This window comes from Apis laboriosa, unplaced genomic scaffold (genome assembly GCF_014066325.1).
Source record: "Apis laboriosa isolate Shangri-la unplaced genomic scaffold, ASM1406632v1 scaffold5_cov152, whole genome shotgun sequence".
Lineage (NCBI taxonomy): Eukaryota > Metazoa > Arthropoda > Insecta > Hymenoptera > Apidae > Apis > Apis laboriosa.
The window spans coordinates 324,263-345,711 of NW_025223857.1; the positions used below are offsets into that span (position 1 = coordinate 324,263).

At 33.0% G+C, this 21,449-nt stretch overlaps 2 protein-coding genes across 4 annotated transcripts; both read right to left on the reverse strand.

The window, feature by feature from the left end:
- Positions 1-63: 63 nt before the first annotated feature.
- On the reverse strand, positions 64-14,000 carry LOC122717898 (dynein axonemal heavy chain 7). The gene is made up of 27 exons (XM_043942403.1): positions 13,888-14,000; positions 13,310-13,699; positions 13,023-13,233; positions 12,666-12,939; positions 12,215-12,595; positions 12,061-12,154; positions 11,842-11,996; positions 11,419-11,704; positions 11,165-11,326; positions 10,882-11,093; positions 10,684-10,801; positions 10,358-10,598; positions 10,047-10,293; positions 6,805-9,985; positions 6,077-6,678; positions 5,694-5,980; positions 5,346-5,599; positions 4,977-5,273; positions 4,416-4,911; positions 3,456-4,201; positions 3,008-3,358; positions 2,443-2,909; positions 2,152-2,309; positions 1,815-2,061; positions 1,323-1,728; positions 973-1,236; positions 64-896 (listed from the first exon to the last, which is right to left on the reverse strand). Exons 1-27 carry the CDS (start codon positions 13,951-13,953, stop codon positions 546-548), a joined length of 10,944 nt encoding a protein of 3,647 aa, XP_043798338.1. The 5' UTR covers positions 13,954-14,000; the 3' UTR covers positions 64-545.
- A 1,639-nt stretch (positions 14,001-15,639) lies between these two features.
- LOC122718219 (muskelin) lies at positions 15,640-21,430 on the reverse strand. Of its 3 annotated transcripts, none has more exons than XM_043943075.1 (13): positions 21,178-21,430; positions 20,889-20,958; positions 20,559-20,701; positions 20,255-20,459; positions 19,921-20,113; positions 19,606-19,841; positions 19,500-19,548; positions 19,268-19,382; positions 19,033-19,207; positions 18,761-18,961; positions 18,492-18,683; positions 18,165-18,407; positions 15,640-18,074 (listed from the first exon to the last, which is right to left on the reverse strand). In XM_043943075.1, the coding sequence occupies exons 1-13, from the start codon at positions 21,309-21,311 to the stop codon at positions 17,838-17,840; spliced, it is 2,193 nt and encodes a 730-aa protein (XP_043799010.1). In that variant the 5' UTR covers positions 21,312-21,430; the 3' UTR covers positions 15,640-17,837. The 3 variants fall into 3 exon arrangements, with proteins under 3 accessions (XP_043799010.1, XP_043799009.1, XP_043799008.1); XM_043943074.1 differs by having other exon boundaries at positions 19,479-19,548; XM_043943073.1 differs by having other exon boundaries at positions 19,268-19,548.
- Positions 21,431-21,449: the final 19 nt, after the last annotated feature.

Genomic DNA, 21,449 nt, shown 5'->3' on the forward strand with positions numbered 1-21,449 from the left:
TTTTAAAGAACAAGTATAAATAACGAGAAAAATTAGTAAAAGAATAAAATAAAAATTTCTGAATCAGCGCCATCTCTTAGCGCTACAGATTAAATATAAATATAGACAAGAAGAAATAGAATAAGAATTGATTGTCAGCGTCATCTCTTCAAAAAAAAAAAAACCAACTTTTTTTTGAAGAAATATTCCCGAGATGATAGAGTTGTTATAAGTCTTCAATCTTATTCTATTTTATTCTTCTTTTCAAAAGATATCTTTGATATCCAAGAATGCTGCTGACAAAATGGTGTTGACAATCAATTCTTATCCTATCTCTATTCTTTTCCCACTATTTTTTATCCTTATTTTATATATTTCATTTGCGACATTCTGAAAATGACTGGTTGATTTCAGTATTTTTTTACTCAATCTCTTTTTCTATTTTTGCTTTGTAAAAAAAACATCTTCTTTTTTAAAAAACAATTCCATTTGATTAATTTTATTCTTCCTTTGCCTAATTCATTAAGTAAATATAAAAGAGAAACATAAATGTTATGAGAAACTGTTTAATTATCGAGTTGACAAATTAAAGCTAGTCCTCTTTTAATCCAATGACTGATAGGATAATTAGTTTCTAAAAGAATTGATAATACGTAATTAGTGGAATGTCCAGTTGTCTTAAGAACACCAAAACGCGCAGAAGTAATATAAACAGGACATTCGTATCGTTCTTTTATATGAATCGCATCCACTACAGTTGGTTTCATCCAAATTATTGGCATAGGTTCCCAAAGTACTTTTGGATAACTTTCAGCGAGTAGCATGTTGTTTAAATTCCATCTGGCACCGGCCAAAAACATCCCGTAAACATAAACACCATCGATCGGCGATTCATTCATTTCAAATTTAGGAAGTACCTGGAGAATGAGAAAAATTTTTAAGGCAATTTTCTTTTATTTTAAAAAACTGTGATTATACTTTAAATATATTGACCTTGAAATCAAAATCAATTCTATCGATAGGTATCTTGTATTTTCTGGCAAAGTTTTGCGTTGTTGCTGTAAGAAAAGCATGCACGAACGAAAATCCAGATATCCAAAAAGTTTTCGGTATACCTTCTTTTAACCACTTTTCAAAAAAGTGTAATCGGTCAAGAAAATCATTAATAAAATTTGGCAATGGTTTTAAACTTGGATAAGCACATGCATTTATCCAAGATGGTGGAATTCTTGCGCTTAATATATAACTACCTAAAACCTAGAACCATATATAATTTTTCTATATTTTGTTAGCAAATATATGTTGGTTATTCTATTAATTTATGATATTAGATTTAGCAATACCTCTATCGCAGGAGTCATCACTACCAATCCTTTTACCGTTTTCTCCAACATATCGAGAGATTGTTTGATTTCTTTTAAGAGGATGTTATATCTTACCAATTCTTGTATTAAAACAGTATTCATTGATTCCATATAAACGATAGGATATTGTTTTTCTGCCTCCTCGATATCAAATAATTCAGGCATTCTATTATAAATATCTTTTTTCATGTTCAACATCATTTCATCCTGTTTAATAGCATCACCTATTACTACTGCTCCTTGAATCATTAACATGGAATGAAAGAATGTATTTGCTAATTCAATATCCCGTGTAATTCCAGCATTCATGTGCAATCCAAACGCTTCTGGTGGTGGATTTAAAGGGATTCCTTGAATTTGTTTAATAAAATCATCGTATTCGTATCTACGCATATTTACAAACAAAACGCGTTAATTCCTCTTTCTTTATTCTCTGATGATAAAAGTTTAAGCTAAAAAGATAAGAAATACCTTTTTGGTAAACTGTATTCGGGTCCAATATCTGCAAAGCTGTAATTCGTATTTATAATTACATTTGGATTATAAAAATCTTGTAATATTGTATTTAAACATCTTCTATCTCTATCATCCGTAACTCGACCACCATAATTACATTCACCGGTTAGATACACAATAGCTTTGAAAGGTACATCCTCATAATCGTTTATATATAGATAAAGTTGTTGAACGGATATTTGAAGATCCGATTCATTGAAACCTGTATCGTGAAATTAATATTTTTAGTTATAAGTAAAAAAGGAAAAAGAAAGGAAGATAGAAAATAAATAAAAAGACGTTTGACACGAACCGTATTTTATATTCCAACCTTGAGAGCCATAATTTCGTCTTTCTTGTACAACAGCATGAAAGAAACACAAAGCGTAAAGCAATTTTGAGAATGCTCTCCTTTTAATAGTCTCGCCATAAAAAGCATCTATGTTTTTGGTTGCTTCGGATTTATAAGATCTATCAATCGTCGAATAAATTCGTTATTTTTAATAAAAGAATATTTTTCTACGTGACATTTAAAACAATTCATTTTTCAATATTATTTTTACTTTTTATTAAATATATAGATATTTATATGTTAAAAATTCACCTCATAATATTGTTTTGTAAACCAGTCGGAGGTTCGTTTGTCATTTTGACGCCATTTTGCAGAATCGTAATCGGGAAATATTCGGAAGGATAACTGGTAAGCCACAAACGAAAGTGGATGTGTGTATTGGAAGGATCGAGATGGTCACAGATATCTTCCAACATAGGCATCCAAGAGGCAGCCAAGTGACAATTTTGCAAACACACCCATTCACCGTTATATTGCGCTCGCTCGATCAATTTTTGAGCGATAGGACCTTGACCTTGACCGAGAGAAATCGAGTGGAATCTTTCTTGGAAATTCATAGCCTCCGCGAAACTCGTCAGCGCTTCCATTGGATCTGAGCCCGGTGACAAGATGAATATCAACGGTATCAAGCAACTTGATTCCGCGAAAGATTTGGAAATGTCGAAAGGTGGTGGTAAGACAAATTTCAAACCCATTCCAGCTTCGACGAATTGTTGTATCTATTTGTAAAGTTCAATTTCCATTTAGTTTTCATCTTGTGTTTTTTTGTGTTCTCGAATTATAGACAGAGGATGAATAAAAAGGAAGAATACTTTACCGCGATCATTACTTTGTCCGTTCTAATCATTCTCATGATAATTAATTTCTGAAAAGGTGTTAATCTCTTCTCCCATGGTTCTGGTATCGGTGCCTTTTCCGGATTTAATAAATCATAATATTCTTTCCACGCAGCTATATTAAGCGTGAAACTGGATTGAAAATTGGTGAAGTTAGGTAATGTTTGAACTCTGCAAATTTCTCCCCAAGATTTATCTGTAAGCCAGGTTACTGGATTCTCTGGTAATCCAGCAATTATAACACCTCCGGAAAGAAAGAATGTCATTTCTTCTCTCGTGATCGCGTCTTCCGTCATTAAGATAGTTGTGTATAAGACGAACGAGTACAAAAGCTAACCAGAGAAATCGATTAAATTAAAATCACGTTAAAACATTAGAAAGAATAATCTATCGAAAATAAATATAGAAAAATATTTAATGAAAGTTTACCTTGTCCTTTTCGAATAAAGATCTACAGACATTTTGATATAAATTATACGTAAAAGTTTCTTGAAGAAACGTCAATCTTCTTTCGAGAATTATACTTTTATTCGCAGTTTCTATCGAATGAATATATAAATTGATAAACCACATCAACGAATATTGATACATAGGATCGATGTTGGGTAGATCGGTGATTGTATAGTAAAGTGCGGAACTATGTACTGCTATAGGTTTGTAATTTTGTCGAAATCCTTCAATCTGTGCCTCCGTTTTTTTCGCAGCAGCTTGTTTCTTTAATATATCAATGGAAAGAATTTTTGACGAATCTAAGATTTCTATTGCTTCCTCGTCCTCTAAAATTCTAGCACCGGCCACTGATAAAGTTCTCAAAATATTATCCTCGACTTGTTGCAAAGCTTGTCTGTTCGCGGCACTTTGAACGATCAAATATTCTCGCTTTTCCTGCAAATCTGGCCTCTCCTTCGCAACCACAATACCTAACAGTTGATCTTCCAAAGCACCAATCGTTAACGCGAAATTGATTACAGTTACTTTATTGAAAATCTCCGGTAGATAATGCGGGTTGCGTAATTTCGTTGTAATATACAGCTTGAATCGCAAACTATATTCGATTACTTTTTCGCCAAGTGTGATAAACCAAAAAGGACCCATTTTATATATCGTCTTCATTAATATCGGCTCGAGAGGTGGTGTCAATTCTTCAAGCACGTTTTCTATCAATACTGGTTTTCCTGAAAAACAAATATTCAATATTATTCCATGTTGTTTCAAAATTAAATTTGACACGCGTGGATTAAAATCGAACAAAATTGTGTCAAGATTTTATTGGATTGAGTCGAGAAAAACATATAGGTTAAGTTAATTAACTCTCGCCGGCAATGTAAATTACTCGAGAAAATGGAAAAGAAAAGAATAGAATTTTAGCATTACACAACGATACATTACCAAACTCCAGCGCTTTTTCTATGATATTCATATAATTTAAATCTGTCAATTTCACGATTTCTAATTCGTTTTGCTTCTCCATGTTACGAATCCATTTATTAGCTTGACTCTGAGGATCGATAAATAAACTCCATCTTTTTGAATTGTCCATGATAATGGCGTTTTCGATGGAAAATAAGTCTCGAGGTAATCCAAATATGTTCCAAGAATTGATCTTTATCTCGGATCCGAGTATCTTAACGAAATCGAAATCTTCCGAGCATGGGATTTTCAAATTCTTAACGTAATTTGTCCATTTTCTCAAGCTTTCGATGCGATAAGAAGATGTAAATGGACCAAGATACGCTATCATACTACATGAAATCAAAATATCACCCGGCAAAGTGTCATAAGATTTTTGTAAGTTCTCGGCCGCAATGGTCCAACGATCCTTCTCTCCTCCCAATCCGCTAATTAACTTTTCAGCTCGGATCAATTTATTTCTACATATTGTCACCTGTAAAATAGATTTACGCGATTAACACACGATATACAAGATATACGTTTACGGTGTTATTTTACTTCGTTCTCCAATTCGATCTTCTTGGCGAGTATCATTCGTAAACTTTCCTTAAGAACGTTCAACTTTTCCGTCAATTCGGCAAGTAATTCGCGCCTTTCGTTTAAAAATCTGACAGTATTCTCGTAATCTCGTTGCGCAACTTGTAATTTTTCTCTTTTTGGCGCAACTATTTTTATTACCTCGTCGTACAATACCATAGCTCTTACCCATTTACAGAGACCTTCAGCTGCCGACGACGCTCTAGCTACTATCTTCGGCTCGAAATTTTTATCGGTCATGTAGACTGTTTTTATTTCCTGTATTTAAGATAGAATAAATAATAAATAAAAAATTAGTTATAGAAGAATGGAATAATAAGTTGACAATACGTTCATAATATGTGGAGGAATGTTATCTTTATCGTAGTGTCGCAACGTTTCTAAAAATTTCATGTCGCCCAATAAACGTTTGCTCGGAGTCCAATAGTCGTTCTCCTTTTTACCGGTAATTGGATTCTCGACTCGGAGAGGAGGTATACCCAACATCACGCACACCGCAGCCATAACGAGTTTTACCCCAGCTGGAGGACTTCTCATTGTTCTTACAACCGCTATATCTGCCGGCTTTAATGTATCCAGAGCAGCTAAAATTGAAGTGAAGTGAATAAGTAATAATGGATAAAAATGTGGGAAGATTTCTAGAAAGAGATAAAAGCATAATTGGTTTTTAACAAATACCCAATGCCTCTTCGAGGGCGGGTAAAGCTTCGGCTAAATCTGCTTCGCATTCCGTCTTCAGATTCATTGCAATTTCGGCCTGTATATTTGCCATGTCTTCGTCCTTCTTCACCATGATTGTTGCTTTCTCCACGCTAATATTCTCGGTCTCGATCTTCTTCATCGTCTCGGTCGTCTCGCGCGCGGATGCTTCGAGTTGGGGCCGTAATTCCGAAAGCGTTACTCTCATTTCACTAATTTGTTCGGCCGCGAATTGAAGTTTATCCAACCCGTTGAGATAACGATCTCTGTTGCGCGAGGAAAGGAAGGAAAGAAAGGAGGAGAGCAAATGAATGGTCTCAAATCATTTGGCAGGCAATTACACATGTATCATACACGCACACCTCGCGAGAATAACCGCTTCTTGTTTTTCTTTCATCAGATCCGCGTAAGATTCTATGAGATCCAGGAAGCCGGCCGTTGTGATGTAAGTTTTTCTACCCGTTTCACTGTAAAAGCGATCGCTGATATCTTTGGCGCATGCGTGGAAAAATTTACAGGCGATCACCGCGTTAACTTTCACGCTCTCTTCAATGTTAATGTCGGTGGTGCTGCGTAGAGCCACTTGTTCGAGGGCATCGTCGGGCCACACGTCGAACCAATCGATCGTGCAACAATTGACGAGACTCGGATAAAGTCGAAGCCTGATTCTGAAGGTGTCCCCGATAGGGCTGAAGCATAGCATTATGTGTAACTTTTCTTTGCAACGGTTACGGAAGAAGGAAAGTATAGCGAGCACCGATATATCTAAATTTCGATCACCGCCTTGAGCGGCTAACCGAGTCATCTCGATGATTTCCTGTCTTTCTTCGATGCTGAATATGTTCGGTACTTCGCCAGAATTTAACAAGCTGTCGATGTCGTTTAAGAATATGTCGGTTTTCATTTGTCCTTCGGTGAGCAAAAATACATAATCCTTGCCTACTCCACCAGAATTTATCAGCACCTAAACGATACGAAAATATTATTTATTACTTATTATTATTATTATTATTATATAATTATATAATATATTTATATAATTATTATTATTATTATAATTAATATAATCGTGATCGATTATAAGACAAACCTTTTTTATATCATCCCGCCATTCTTGCAGGCCATACATGCTACCCATTTCCGGTTGAAACAGACCAAGAGCGGCTATGTTCGAAGCTAATTTTGTTAAAGATTGTCTACCGGATCCACCTACGCCAACCATCAGCAAACTGCCGCATGGAATTACCAATATACGACAGATTCTGGCAAGATGTTCCAAAGCGTAACGGAACAGGACAATGTCCATTTTGTGTCTGTGCGTAATATTGTACTCCTCGAGATAAGAGATGGCTACTTCTAAATATTCGTCCATTGATTTAACCTCTTCGTAATGACGATCGGCCGGAATTGTATCCACGTCCATAAAAGTGCCGAATATCAAACTTCGCAAGCTTTCCTCCGATAATTGATCATCAATCTTTGGCAAATAATTGAATACCGTATCGAACGATTCCCTTAGATTAGCAGTAACTGTTTCCCTGATCCTTACGAACAACCAGTGTCGATCATTTATATCGATTAACCTATCACCAAAAACTCTCAAAGTTTCGTGGACCCAAAGTTTCGTGAAATCCGATCTCGTTTCGACGGATTCTACCCTTATCATGGTGCAACCAGCTATCACACGAGAAAAATCACGCAAGTTAAACAGATAATGGGATTTCGCCGGAGTCGGCCTAAGCTCTTCCTGAGCGAGTTGAAAAATATTCATAGTCGCGTTCACAAGATCCATGATAACCGGCATGACTGCCGTGGTGAAACCGTGCCTTTGTAAACCAATGAACGCGATGTTTGTAAAAATTCTGGTCATAGTCTCTTCGGAAAATCTATCGATGGTGAACAGATTAAAGTGTCTTAAAAATCTGTTGTATAATACCTGTCTACTGCCACCTGGTAGGCCCATTGCGCACACAAATATAGTATCGTATATGTAAATCTTTTCCGGTTTCTTCAGATCGAACCAAACTTCGTGATCGAAAAATTGTCGTAGCAGCTCGATCGGTGGTTGGGAACCGTAAATTTCTTTCGCAGGCATGTTAACATCATCGATAAACACGATGCAATACGTGCCAGCTAAAGGGCCATACTTATTTCTACGTCTCTTGTATAATTTTAGTATAATCAGTTCCTGCGTCTGCGCAGCAGTAATGTGCGGAGTGAACGTGATGAAATTCGGTAGATATTCCTCTTCGCCTAATTTGTTCATAATTAAATCGTTGATATAAAAACTTTTCCCAGTCCCTGTTTCTCCATACAACAAGAAACGTTTGTGATATTTAATGTGCTTTAAAAATAGAGATTGATATTTTACCGTATCGACGGTGGGTACTATCAATTGAACGATACTTCCAACATCCGAAAATTCCTCCTGTCTTGCCAGGTCGGCGAAACGTCTCCACGCCCCTCTCCCACGATACGTGTAGAAACAATCGTGAATCAGATCCTCGGTCGGAATAGAGATTAAAATTTCGACGAGAAATTCGGGAAGCGGGTATTCCTTTTGTTCGTTCTTCCAAAAACTTATGAAAAAGTTGTTAAATAATACACGAGAAGGGAGATCTAGCGTACCACCAATTCCCCAAATCATCGACATTAACATAGTTGCTTGTAGCCATGACAAAACGAATTGGTCGAAAGTTGCTAGATTTTGTTGCACCGCATCTTCCATATATATTTCGAAGATGTTTAACGTTGACACAACTTGATGAATTTGGCCAACAACGATAGTCGCGTGACAATTTTTTCGAATAAATTCTAAACACGGATCTACTAGCCAATGGAACAATTCTTTGATCTCGTTCTCGTAATTCTCTCTCCATATGGGATTTAATATATTTATCCAAGAATCAAGGAACGGCTCCCAACCAAGAACACGCGGTTCCACGTATATCATTCCACAGCGGGACACCGTGGCGGGAGAAGCGTGTTCAAGATCCATTGTCTCGAATATCATTGACATTACACCGGTCATTTGTATTATCTCACCGGATGTTAAACAAAGTTTTTTATTGTCATCGAGGACGGTATTGAGATTCTCGATCCAGACTGCATCGACCGGCCCGTCGAAAATAATCCATTTCCTATCGGGTGTGTCTTCGGTGGAATACCTTCGAAATGCAACTGCGCAAATACCGTCGGTCCATTCGGAAGAAACAGGATCGAAAAATCCGTATAGCTGATCCAACGTTATAGATTTCGGATTGATCGTGAAATATTTCGTCGTAATTCCGTTCGGCTCATTCCGTTCAAACATTAAGGTTAAGGCATCGGCCAAAGTGTGAAGTATCGACGTCTTACCACCGAATGGTTCACCGACGAGCATAAATCCGTGGCGAACGATCATCATTTCGAACGTTTGTATGATCTTCAAGAGGAAACCGTCGACCGGTTGTAAATTTTTTTTATCGCAAACTTCGTGGACAGCTTTTAAGAGTATATCGTAACTTGGAGCGGGTAATTCCAATCCGGGAAACAGATCGGAGACGATACCTTGGAAAAGTGGGACATCGTGCGCCAAGAATTTCGGTAGATTAACGTCGATCACGGATCTAAGTAAAAGCACTGACTCGTTCTCGTCCGGCAATTGTAATTTGATATTTTGTGCAGCTGTTAGCACCGTTTTCACGGCTCGCATCCCATAGTCGTAATGGGATTGGGAAGATAACTGTTCCGAGCATAGTTTGTACGTCGTTACGATCTTCGTGGAGAGTTCTCGGGCGGTACCGAATCCAGAAGAATAAAGAAATATTTCAGCGATCATAGCGTAATCGGGCACCATCATTGCCACGGTTCTAAAAAGAACTTTCAAATTATCTGGTAACTCTGAACGACCCGCGTAACCAGGATTCATCGTGATGCAAACGTAAACGGCGGGATTTAATTTTAATTCGGTCCCCTCGAAGATAAATGTTTCCAGTTTGGCGCGTACAGCTTGAATGATGCAAAGAATTTGTTGCGCGACCACGGACAATACTTCTAGATCGATTCTGTTAAATTCGTCGAAGCAAGACCATGCTCCGCACGAGGCAAGACCTTTGAAGAATTTTCCCATATTTTTGTAATCGAGACCTTCGGAACAATTAAAAACTACGCATTGTACAGCTACAGCTCTGCCCAAGTCTTTTGTCGTTTCTGTTTTACCGGTACCGGCTGGACCTTCCGGTGCTCCATTCAAGTTCAAGGAATAGGCACCGATTAAAGTGCGATAACATCTGTGATAAGTGAAATCTTGAATTTTAAATTTTCTCAAATCTTGATCTTTAATTTTCTTACCTATCCGTTAAAGGAGTGATAACGAGACGAGAACAATTTCCAATATATTCGTAAGCGTAATTCACAGTTGTATAAATAATTCTAACAAATACGTCATCTTCCCAATAGTAGCGCAATTGGGCCAACCATTCAAAATCCATTTCGTTTATAATCTTCCTGTCGATCAATAATTTTACGACATCCATAGCATGCACGTCCAACGTGATAAGAGCATTTAACGTAGTTCGATTTTGTTTCGTTAAATGTCCTGAAAAAATATAGATTTTATTTAATATTGTTTTTTTCTTTTACACTTTTTTCATCGTTATTACCTTTAACTAATTCAACCATTTCCAAGATTTGGTTCATGAGTTTCTCATGAAGTACCTCCATTGTCGAAGGCATACGAGTCATAAGGCTATTTTGAACTTCTATAGTCCAGTAAATTTGAGAAACGCATAAGACAACCATACCAGGCCAAATAAGTACCCACAAGTCTCGTTTATTGACTTCATAATCGAGATAGCTCATAAGGATTTCATGACGTACAGATTTCAACATTTGTTCCTCCACCTAACCTCAAAATGTTGCGTATACGCTCTCGTGTAATCAAATGGAATTTTTTTTTTTTTCTTATAAATACGTTATGATCACGCACTTGAATGAGCCATCGTTCCACACAACCTCGTGCTGCAGCAGTCGAAATCTTTTCCTGCATTTTAACTTCCTCATAATCTTCGCTAAACATGGAACATATTTCCAATTCTTCGTCAAATCTGCCGAATCATGTATTATTAGGAGATCAATATTTTTCGATTCTCGCATTCTTAATCATTGACACCTTTGCATAGTTTACCGCAGCCTATTTATGCCTTCGAAACATTTTCGAAGATGCGGTTGGACTCGAAGAGGTTCCTTTGTTTCGGATAATATTTCGAGCATATCGTCATTACTTAAGAAGAAAAATCGTGGAAAGAAGAGTCTCTTCTTTTCTAAATAATTTAATACACCCTCGTTTACTTTTTCCATCAATAGATTAGCTTCCTGCATGATTTCTAGAAGACCCACCTATGTAAATAGATATAGTTATCTTGTTTAGTATTCTTTGATATATATAGTCCGATAATTCTAATACTTACAGAACCAGCAGTTTCTCGTACACGAGGATCCTTCGCGACACCATTCATCGCACTACGAAATATTCTGTCTACTTGAAAAAATAATACCTCTTCTTCCGGTAATTGCGCCACGATATCTTTGCTTGAAAAGATAGGTAATAAATACATCCATTGTACTTGAACCTAACAAAAATATTAAATATATATATATATATATATATATATAAGAAAGATAAGAAAAAATGAATGACGAGATAAAGCTTCTATATAAATACTTTGGTCCATTCTTCTATCGTTGAATGTATTCGATGTAAGAGAAAATAAAAATTTTTAACTTCTTCTTCGATAAGCTTGACAAACGCAGAACCTCGCATCGCTTCGACCTTTATTATATGATCCTCTAAAAGCATTTGAATGTCATCTAACTGCGTCAAAATGTTCACTCCTGAATCTTTATAAGGTATAGTTAGAAACAGTACATCATCCCATTCGCTAATCATCTTTGCTAACAATTCTTCTAAAGCAAGTTGTTTCGTTGCGCTTATACTTATTGTTTCGTACCTTGATCGAATATTATTGAAATTAGAACTGTATGGATTGTATGGAGAGAGAGAGAAAGAGAGGAGGGAGGGGCTATGATTTAGGTTAGGAACACAAGTGACAGACATGAAAAATGAAAAATAAAAAGTTCAATTTACTTTTCTATTTCTGCCATCAGATTCATCATGATAATTTTCCTAAACGTTGTTCCAGCATCAGGAGTAAGATCAAAACCTGCTATTACTGACATTTCATCCCAATGAATTTGTCGTATCGCAGGATTTCGAAAAACCGCTAGCAACGGTATATATTGCTATGTGAAAAATAAGAGAAAATAAGAGAACGTTTTTATATATAGCTATTCGTTGAAAAATCACCTTGAACCATTTGATATCTTCCATAAGCTGATACGATAATTTTAAAGGCGCCGGTTGTTGGAAAGGATCCGAGTCATCTGGAGATCCTGTGAAACTATCGGAAATATTGATTTCTTAATGATTAATAACATTCGATACCTGTGCGGATAATTACCTGTGCGGATAATTCATTGCAATTTCTATCTTTATTCTTGTCCTATACTGTTTGTTTATTTTACTGAAATTTGAAAAATAATCAGTTGCCTTGTTTTCAACGTCGTTTGAATCCAAATACTCGAACGGGCCATCCAGCCAAACGTCCCGATGCCTTTGCCATTGATAACCTCGATAAATTAAATCGTAATACGGCATTATAATTTCTTTCAATTCATTGATACGTGGATATACAGAGAGGGGATATTTGAAAAGTTTCTCTTCCTCGTTAATCCAGTTCACTCTTTCGTCCATCCGATCTAAATCACGGGCGAACTTTCGCATGAATTCAATGTACTCTCGAATCCGATCTGCGTAATCCATATCATTCATAATTTTCAATCTAATAGATGGATGAAAACGATGAAACGATACAACGATGCGTGTTTTAATATTATATATTAATATTTCACCTGGGATACATATCCTCAACTCTCGCGTTAAGATCATCGATTTTCTTCACAAGTTTCTCCTCTAATTCAAATTTAGTTTGCTCGTACATGGCGCTGTTTTGTTCGAATATTGGTCTTATCCGCTTTAACCAATGAATCGTGTCGTTATTTAATTCGATATGATCTTTGGTTAATGTTGTCATTCCGATTAACGATGCCATCATGCGCAACGATAAAGTAATCTTTTCCTCTAATAATCTCATCAACGTTGACGCGGCGTACAACATGTATTCACCTAAAGTGAAATTATTTTTATTTAATTTTTTTACACTGTGTGCACTATAACGCGACTAAAAATTCTTTTTTAAAAAAATTTACCTAATTCGAGTAATTCTTTAGTATTGTAAGGAATATGTAAAGCACGTTCCCTTATATCTTCAAACGTTTTACAAATTTCAAGATTGTAATTTCTATGGCTTTTGACTAATTCCTCGATAATCAATCGACGCATTTCTTCCGCGTAATAAAGAAGCCCTGCCTTTGCTGCAATTTGATTTATTATCCCGATCGAAAAGTATTCGTGATCCGGCTAAAATATAAAAATATATTTCTTTTTGTCAATTTAAAAAAAAAAGAAAGTAGATATTGTACGACAGTGAATTTACCATGCCATTTATATCTCGAATGAGTCGATTAAAATCTTCAACCTGAGATATTTTTTCTTGAAAACTGTATCCCATTCTACTATAGATATCGTGCGATTTTGGATCAAAAACAATATTGAATTTTTCATGCAGTTTTTCAACATAATCATTAAAGGGTCGAAATGTGTCTTTCAATATTTCTTCAAGACGTTGATACGTCTCTTTTACGTACCATTCTGGTAATTCGACTTTAATATATTCTCGATGAATTTTTACACTAACCCAAGACTCCAGTGGTGACAATTGTTGCGCGGTAAGTTTAATTTGATTGATAATATTATAAAACGAGCTACAAATTTCAAGCATCGTCGGGCTAAGAAATAGATCATTTTCCTCGCATTTTAATTGAACCTAAATAAAAAATAAATATCATTGAGTTCTTTTTTCCGTTCAATTATTTATACTTTAATAAAAATCATACTTTCTGAAATTAGCAGCAATGATTATTTTTGATTTATTATTGACCGTTTAATCAATGTATGTAATATAATGTAATAAAATTCAAAGATAATTAACTTTATTTCTTTTATCGTTGTTACCTTGAATAAAGGTAGGATTTGCTTGTCTTTTAATACTTGAAACAAATATTCTATAGTATTTATCATGAGCGTGACAATTTGAAGAGCGAGTAAATTGTTGGCGCAGTTGAGAAAATTAGGCAAAGAAAATGATGGTACGTCACTAAGATAGCGAGGTTGAGAGATTAGTCGCACGATGTCGCTGTAATAGACACTAGTGATCATAAGCGCGCCTTTTTTCGTATCATTTTCTACCAAATCTAAAAATCTACAATCGTTTGTTTATTAAAAAACTGATGATTTTTCGCTTTTTTTTATTCAATATCTGTATAAAATTTATAAACTTTTAAAGACAAAATGGTGTATTGAACTTATTATCAAAAATTTTTAATAAAAAATCCAAATTTGTTTACAAAGAAAAGGAATGTTTCACCTGTTAAAATCAAGATAATCAAATTCTGCTCGATAACGTCCAAAATCGCAAATCCATTTTGGCATCAAGAAATGAGCTTTTGCTACTATATTTTTCATCAATTTATGAGGTAAGTAGTATTTTTTTTTAAGCGCGCATCGATTTTTCAAAAATTTTGGATAAAATTCAGTTCGTCCGGCAAGCTTATACGGAGGAATTTGTTCTAAGCCCAAATTACAGATATCTTGACATTCTATCGCTATCACCTTTTTTACAGCCATATCGTGCATTGATTCGTAATAACGTGTCTTTGTTTCGAGCATTTGATCCTCAAAAATATCCACGTATTTGGTTCGTAAATTAGGCGATATTAAATTTCGAATGTTTTCTTCCCATTCCTAGACGATTTTTCAACATTGTAAATGTTGTATAAACACTTTAAATTTATTTACGATATATAATATAACGAACTGTGAAATTACATACAAGTAACAAGATATTCGGGGGTAAATTATTGGCAAACTCTTTCATTTTTTCAAAATAGAAACTTTGGGGACATTCCAGATGGCACTCGTTAAGAGTTTGATAATCAGTTAATTTTTCTTTCTGATAAATCTTGGATTTTGTTATCACTAATTCCAATATGTTTCGCACTTCTTCGATATTACTTACTTTCTAAATGGAAATTTCTTATTTTAATACACAATTTGGAAATAGAAAAACAAGTTGACTACCTTTTGTAATTCAAACATGTTTTTAGAGTATTCTTCAATATTTGAATAATATTCCAAGTTCGGTGTTTCAATTAATTCACAAATTACATTTTCCTCTTCCTTCGGCATTTTCGTTTATTTTTTTCCTTTTTTTTTTTTAAAGATTATTAAAGATTTAAATTCTTATTATTATTAAAAGATTCTTATATGTATTTTCACGAATGAATTGTCGAATTGAAAATCAACGTTGAATATTGCTGCTTGTTCTTCAACTCATCCGAAGTTATCCAAAAAAACTAGAAATAAATTAGAAATCATTTTAACGTCATTCAAATTATTGCAACTACAAATAATTCTTGCAAAAAATTCACTTTGTTTATTTTGTATGTACATATTTGGGACACGAGTTCATTTTCATTTTACAATTAATATTGTTTGTAACAAATGATAACGATTCTCAAATAAATGCATGTGACTATTGGCAATGAAACAGTTATATTTAAATATTATGAAAAAGAAAAAGAGAACAAATGATTGAAAACAAGAGATAATTAAAAAGTAGTAGTTATGAAGGATGTTCTATCTAAAATTTAATGATCAAACTGTGCTACTATGTATTATAAAAGAATAAAAATACATAAATCGAAACAAGATTTTATTAAAATAATATGTTGGAAGAAATAAATATTCGTTCGTGTTTACAGTTCAACAATTATTTTCGAATTTATATATAATACAAGAGACATTTAAACTCTAACTTAATTTTTAAGTTTTGCGGAACACATATTGGCACAGTTTGATCCTCGAATTTTGAGACATTTTTGGCTTCTCTGTCGCGTCGTCTATCGCAAAGGGAACGTCGAACAAAGAAACAAATAAGTTTCACAAACAATATAAAACTATAAAACTTTACAACTTATATGATAATTATATGATTCTTAATCACTTATAAATCACACCGGTGAATCGAATAGTGATTTTTTTTTTCTCGTAATCGTACGTTAGTTGACTAGAACTTCGAATATCACGTTTTAGAATTCTACTCAACGTTCTTGTCGAATTTCGTAATAAAATCAGATAAAATCAGGTAAAATCCCGAGACAAATCTGATATTTAGCTTGTTCATATATATGCATAATATTATGAAAGCAATAGTTTTCATTGGCTAAATGTGTAGTGTACGCAACGTACCTATATATCTTTGAGATAGCGTGAAATTTTTTTTGTTACATATAAAATAAATTTTGATCACGGTTGATAAACATCCGAAGATATTTTCATATTATAATCACGCTCAATTAAATTAATAATTATTAGATTATTAGATTTTTTTTGACAAAAATTGTTTTATCTCGTTTTTTTGCTGAAAATTGCAAAAAAAAAAAAAATCTGAAACATCTTACAAAAGTTTCGCATCTTTTTTCTTTTTTTTTGTTATTTTAACGATCCTCACATGGGTTCGCTATTTTTCTTATGCTAAATCGAAATTGTACAATCGTTTTATTCTTCAGCGCACAAAGTTATATACAAAGATACGCTTCTGAATGATCTTCCCATATATTCTTGAATAATCGTCGCAAGGTTCGCTATAATCACATTCTTAATAATGCTACAAATATAATGATAAAGCAATGCTATGTACAAGATGTTTCGCACATGTCATCAAATAATGCTTATGGTACAAAAGAATTAACAATAATGATAACTTTAGATATTACTTTCTATAATCACAAAATATATACAAGATCTTAGAAACAAAAATACTTAAAAACGTGCTTTTTATATCAATCCTATCACAAGCGAAAATGTTAGCGCATTTTATATTCTTCACGATAATCAATTAATGATACAGAAGTATATAACTTATAATAGAACATATGGATGTACATAATATTTATAAAAAATTCGACTAAGCTTTATAACATTTACCATGAAATATATATATATATATTATATATATATATAATAAATTTATATCATGAATATACGTGATAATGATAATTTTAACTATTTCACATGATGTACAGATGAAATGTTGCAGTAACAATATATTGTATAAAATATCTTTAACAGCGAACAAAGTGAAGCCATAAAAATAGAAGAATATACATTTTTTAATGCATTGCCTATCTGTTGCACTTATGTTGCAATTTCTCATTAACATTACAACATTTAACGAGTTTTCGTTTCATAAAAATTTGCAAAGCATCCCTTCGATATATATACAATAGATAAAAAAGAACTTTTAAAAATAGTCATTCTTTAATTGCTTTAAGAACGATAATTATTTATAGACAAATGTTACTATATATTATAACACAGTAACTCCAATTCGTTGGTAGTTGAAATGGGTTTGAACAACGTAACGTTATTAGAGTGAGCAATTATAATATTTATCAGATCTTAGCAATTATAATATTAATCAGATTTTATAAAATAAAATTTACAAATGAATTTAAGAAATCTAGATGTAGTAAAAATGGCTAGAATTATGTCCAAAATAAACGAAAACTCAATAGAAAAAGAAGAAGGAAACAGACAGGCTAAACACCTTTGTCTCGATAATCGCTTTCTTAAATGTATCATGATGAATATATCTTTCTCTTTTTAATTCATTCTTTATGCAAAAAATTAGATTGTGTAAAGAGAAGGAGAGATTGCACGTCTATATCTGAGAATATTTTTCTCTTTTTAAAATACAAAGAATTACGTTATAAAAATAACGTTTCTTTTTAAAGATAAAAATTGTTTTGATATAATAAGAAAATGTCTTTACAAGATAACGAAAGGAATTTGTTTGCTTTACATTTCAAAATATTTTTAGTTAGATTTTAATTATTGTTAGATCACAATGGTAAAAGATCAATCAAATTAGCACGGGGTTGGGTCGATGATTCGGGAAAAAATTCTGTTAGTTTATCGTATAATTCAGTTCTCAAAGTATGAATATCGCGAGTAGTCGAATAACATAACGATGTATCCATGTTAACTAAATTTCCTAATACGGCGTCTGAACTATTTGAATTTGTGGCTTCTCCTAACAAGTTTTGTTCTCTGAATAGAAGGGATGTTAACAATTGAAACTGTAATGAAGAAATGTATATATTTGAAAAAGCAACATTGGCAAGGAGTACTCATGAATCATTTGTTACTGATTAAAAAGATGCTACTACCTCTTTCGTTTGTTCCGCATCATTATGATCAATAATTTCCGATACTTCGGTCTGTAAATATTCAAGCGCTTCGACACTATTGTTCAAAGCTAGTTCTTTAAATTTGTGTTTTCTAATAAGTAATTTGCATTTTTTTAAAATTTGTTCATGAGACGGTCTGCATAATTTTAATTGCCAGAAATCATCGAGTCGTAAATTAGGAAGACAGGATCTCCCAGGATTTCCTCCAAATAAAAAATGAACCTAATAATATATTATGTAACGTCATTATCATTATAGTGCATAAAGCGAAAAATTCATTATAATAGTATATAATATAAAACAAACCTTTTTTACATGATCATAAACTAATTGATGCGCATATCGTGGACATGGTTCGTAATCTTGCATTTTACTCCAATATTTCTCTCCGACATTATCATTTCGATAAATACAAGACCATTTATTATTTTTAATACTATATACCCAAAAAGAATTTTGAACGCTATCAAATCTTTTACCCTTGTCTTTACTTAAACCCTGAATAAATAATAATTAAAAAAAATTTAAATACCAAGGATAATTTTAATTTTAAAGTAAATTATTATTATACAAACCGATAAAACATATATTTCTCCTAATTCAGGATCAATTGTAGCTCTTTGTGTAAATCCAGCTGCCGGAACATGATTCGAATCTTTAGCACCAAAATCATTAAAAATATGTTCGATATGATTTGTATCGACCTCATATGTGAAAAAATCGCTAAGATCTTCTTTGCCTCTTTGACCCGCGAAAATATATAGCTTCCGCAATCTCTTTAAAAAAATAAAATTTCCAAATTGTATTATATTCATAACATATATTGTATAATAAAATATATACATACAGGATGGAATAACATAGAATGACCAGCTCGAGATCTAATAGTTGGTGCATTAGTAGGACACGGTCTTGCAATGTCACAGGCAAGCCTATTCCATGTACCAGTTGGTACATGATAAGAATATAATCCGGAAAAAATTGGTTCGGTTGAACTTGATACCATACCGTGTTCTTCGGAGCTATAAATTAGATATATATGTTAAAATATCAACTAATAAATATTGCGTTAATTTACTTACTTTGTTGGAGAAACAAGTACACGACCACCAAATATATAAATTGTCCGTTTTTCAACATCCATGGACATTTGATGATCAAAAATTAATTGAGGTCCTCCTACAGCACCCGTATCTTCTGATATTTGTGTCCATTTGTTTGATTCAATATCATAGACAAAAAAATCACTCTTTAAATTTTCCGGCGTTCTGTATTCTGCATCTAAGTATTTACCAAGAGTAAAAAGTTGCCTACGTTCTGGATCAAGGCACATTTTGTGGCAAGATCTCGCGCTTGGACCACCCTATAATTTAGTATTTGAATTCTCTACCAAAAAATACACTTTTTTTTTAAATCTTACCACAGCTTCTGTATCTTTACATATAATGGTCCACTTGTTAGAAGCTATGTTATACACCCACAAATCTGAAAGATCTTGATTTCCATCCCATCCCCCAAAAAGATAAAGAAGTTCTGCACTCGGATCAAGAACCATTTGATGACCTCCTCTCATTCCTGGTTTACCATCAGTGAATGATAACTTAGTCCAAACTGCTCTATAAGTTTGAGCATTGATATAGTCATTCAGGAGACCCACTGTATTGTAAATCATATACTTTCTGAGACTGTATTAGAATTATAAGATAAAAAAAAAATAAGAAAAAAAAATACTCACACATTACTGCATTACTTATAAAACATTCAGCTTGCAAATGATCACCTTTTGTAACTAATAAGTCATATAATCCAGTCAATCTAGGATCCTCAAGTGGAACACCAGTCACTCTTTGTAAAGTATCTACAATTTCTGATTGTTCAAGTTTTCTAAAGTGTTTCATACACAGTCTTATTACTTCTTTTTGGCGGTACTGTAATTTATATATATATATATATATATTTATTATATATATTACATATATGTATATATTTATATATATATAACATATAAAAATGTACAAAAATATAAAAAATATATTATTCCTTATTTGAATATATTATACTATATTTACCGCATTAAGCCATTCTATACTAGGCTTTACAATTTTAACATCATCAGTGCCAGTTAATCGCACATGCCAAATAGAAAAATTAAAACTAGGGCCCCAGGATTGTAATGGAACAATCTTTATATATCTAACTGGAAAATAATTTTCCTCATTTCCTAATATATGTTTCAGATCAAAAGTTTCTGGTACTGAATCATTTTTTAATCCACTAAAAAGTATAGATACATATCAATATATATATTTATTATTTATTATTTATAAATGCATATATATAAATATTTCTTATCATTGCAAATTTAACACGTACTTCTCTAAAAGTTCCATCATGTTTTCTGGTTCTAAACCACCATATACTTTAAATTTTTTTATATTACACACATGTGTTTTCTCATATTTACCAAATGTAATTGTTTTTACAATCGAGGGAAATCGTAATTTTAATATAAGAAACTAAAAAATAAGAATATTTGTTGTACAAATTTAATGTGCTATATTAATTTTAGCAATACGAAATATTAAATTTTATCTTGACACAATTATAAATAAAGATTTATAATTTGAATTCCTTTATAAATTCTGTAACAAGTTTTTCAACACTTTTTGGTAACATATCGAGTTAGTTTTGGACAATGTTTACCTGTGGATAAGTGTCAATATCGGAAGACCAGCGCGATGTCTGATCCGATGGTTTATCTACAAGAATATTTCTAAAAAAAGAAAAAGAACATGTTAATTTAATACTTAGTAAAAAGTCCGGCGTAATTAATATAATTATTTATTTCATAACTTCACATATAATGGATTTTGTTGTTCAACATAACCATTATTGTAGGTTAGAAAATTATTGCCATGTTACAATTGTTTTCCAATTTGTAATTACAAAGTGTAGTTGAAAGAAAACCATTTAAAATTAATGAAGCACTTACTCTGGCACATAAGATGAAGAAAAGCTGGAGCATTTATAAATTTTGAACTCCAAAACTTTCTGAAAATTGCTATTCTCGTTCGACGCCATGTTACACAAATGACATAAGCTTTTAACACTAAATGTGTGTGCCATTTTTATAGATATATATCTAAGGAAGAACACTGTATAAAAATATAATTCGAAAAAACGATGTAATGTATTGTAATAAATTACTATTTGGACAAATTATAAATTAAATTTTATCTTTTTAACTTTTAACTTTTCAAAACA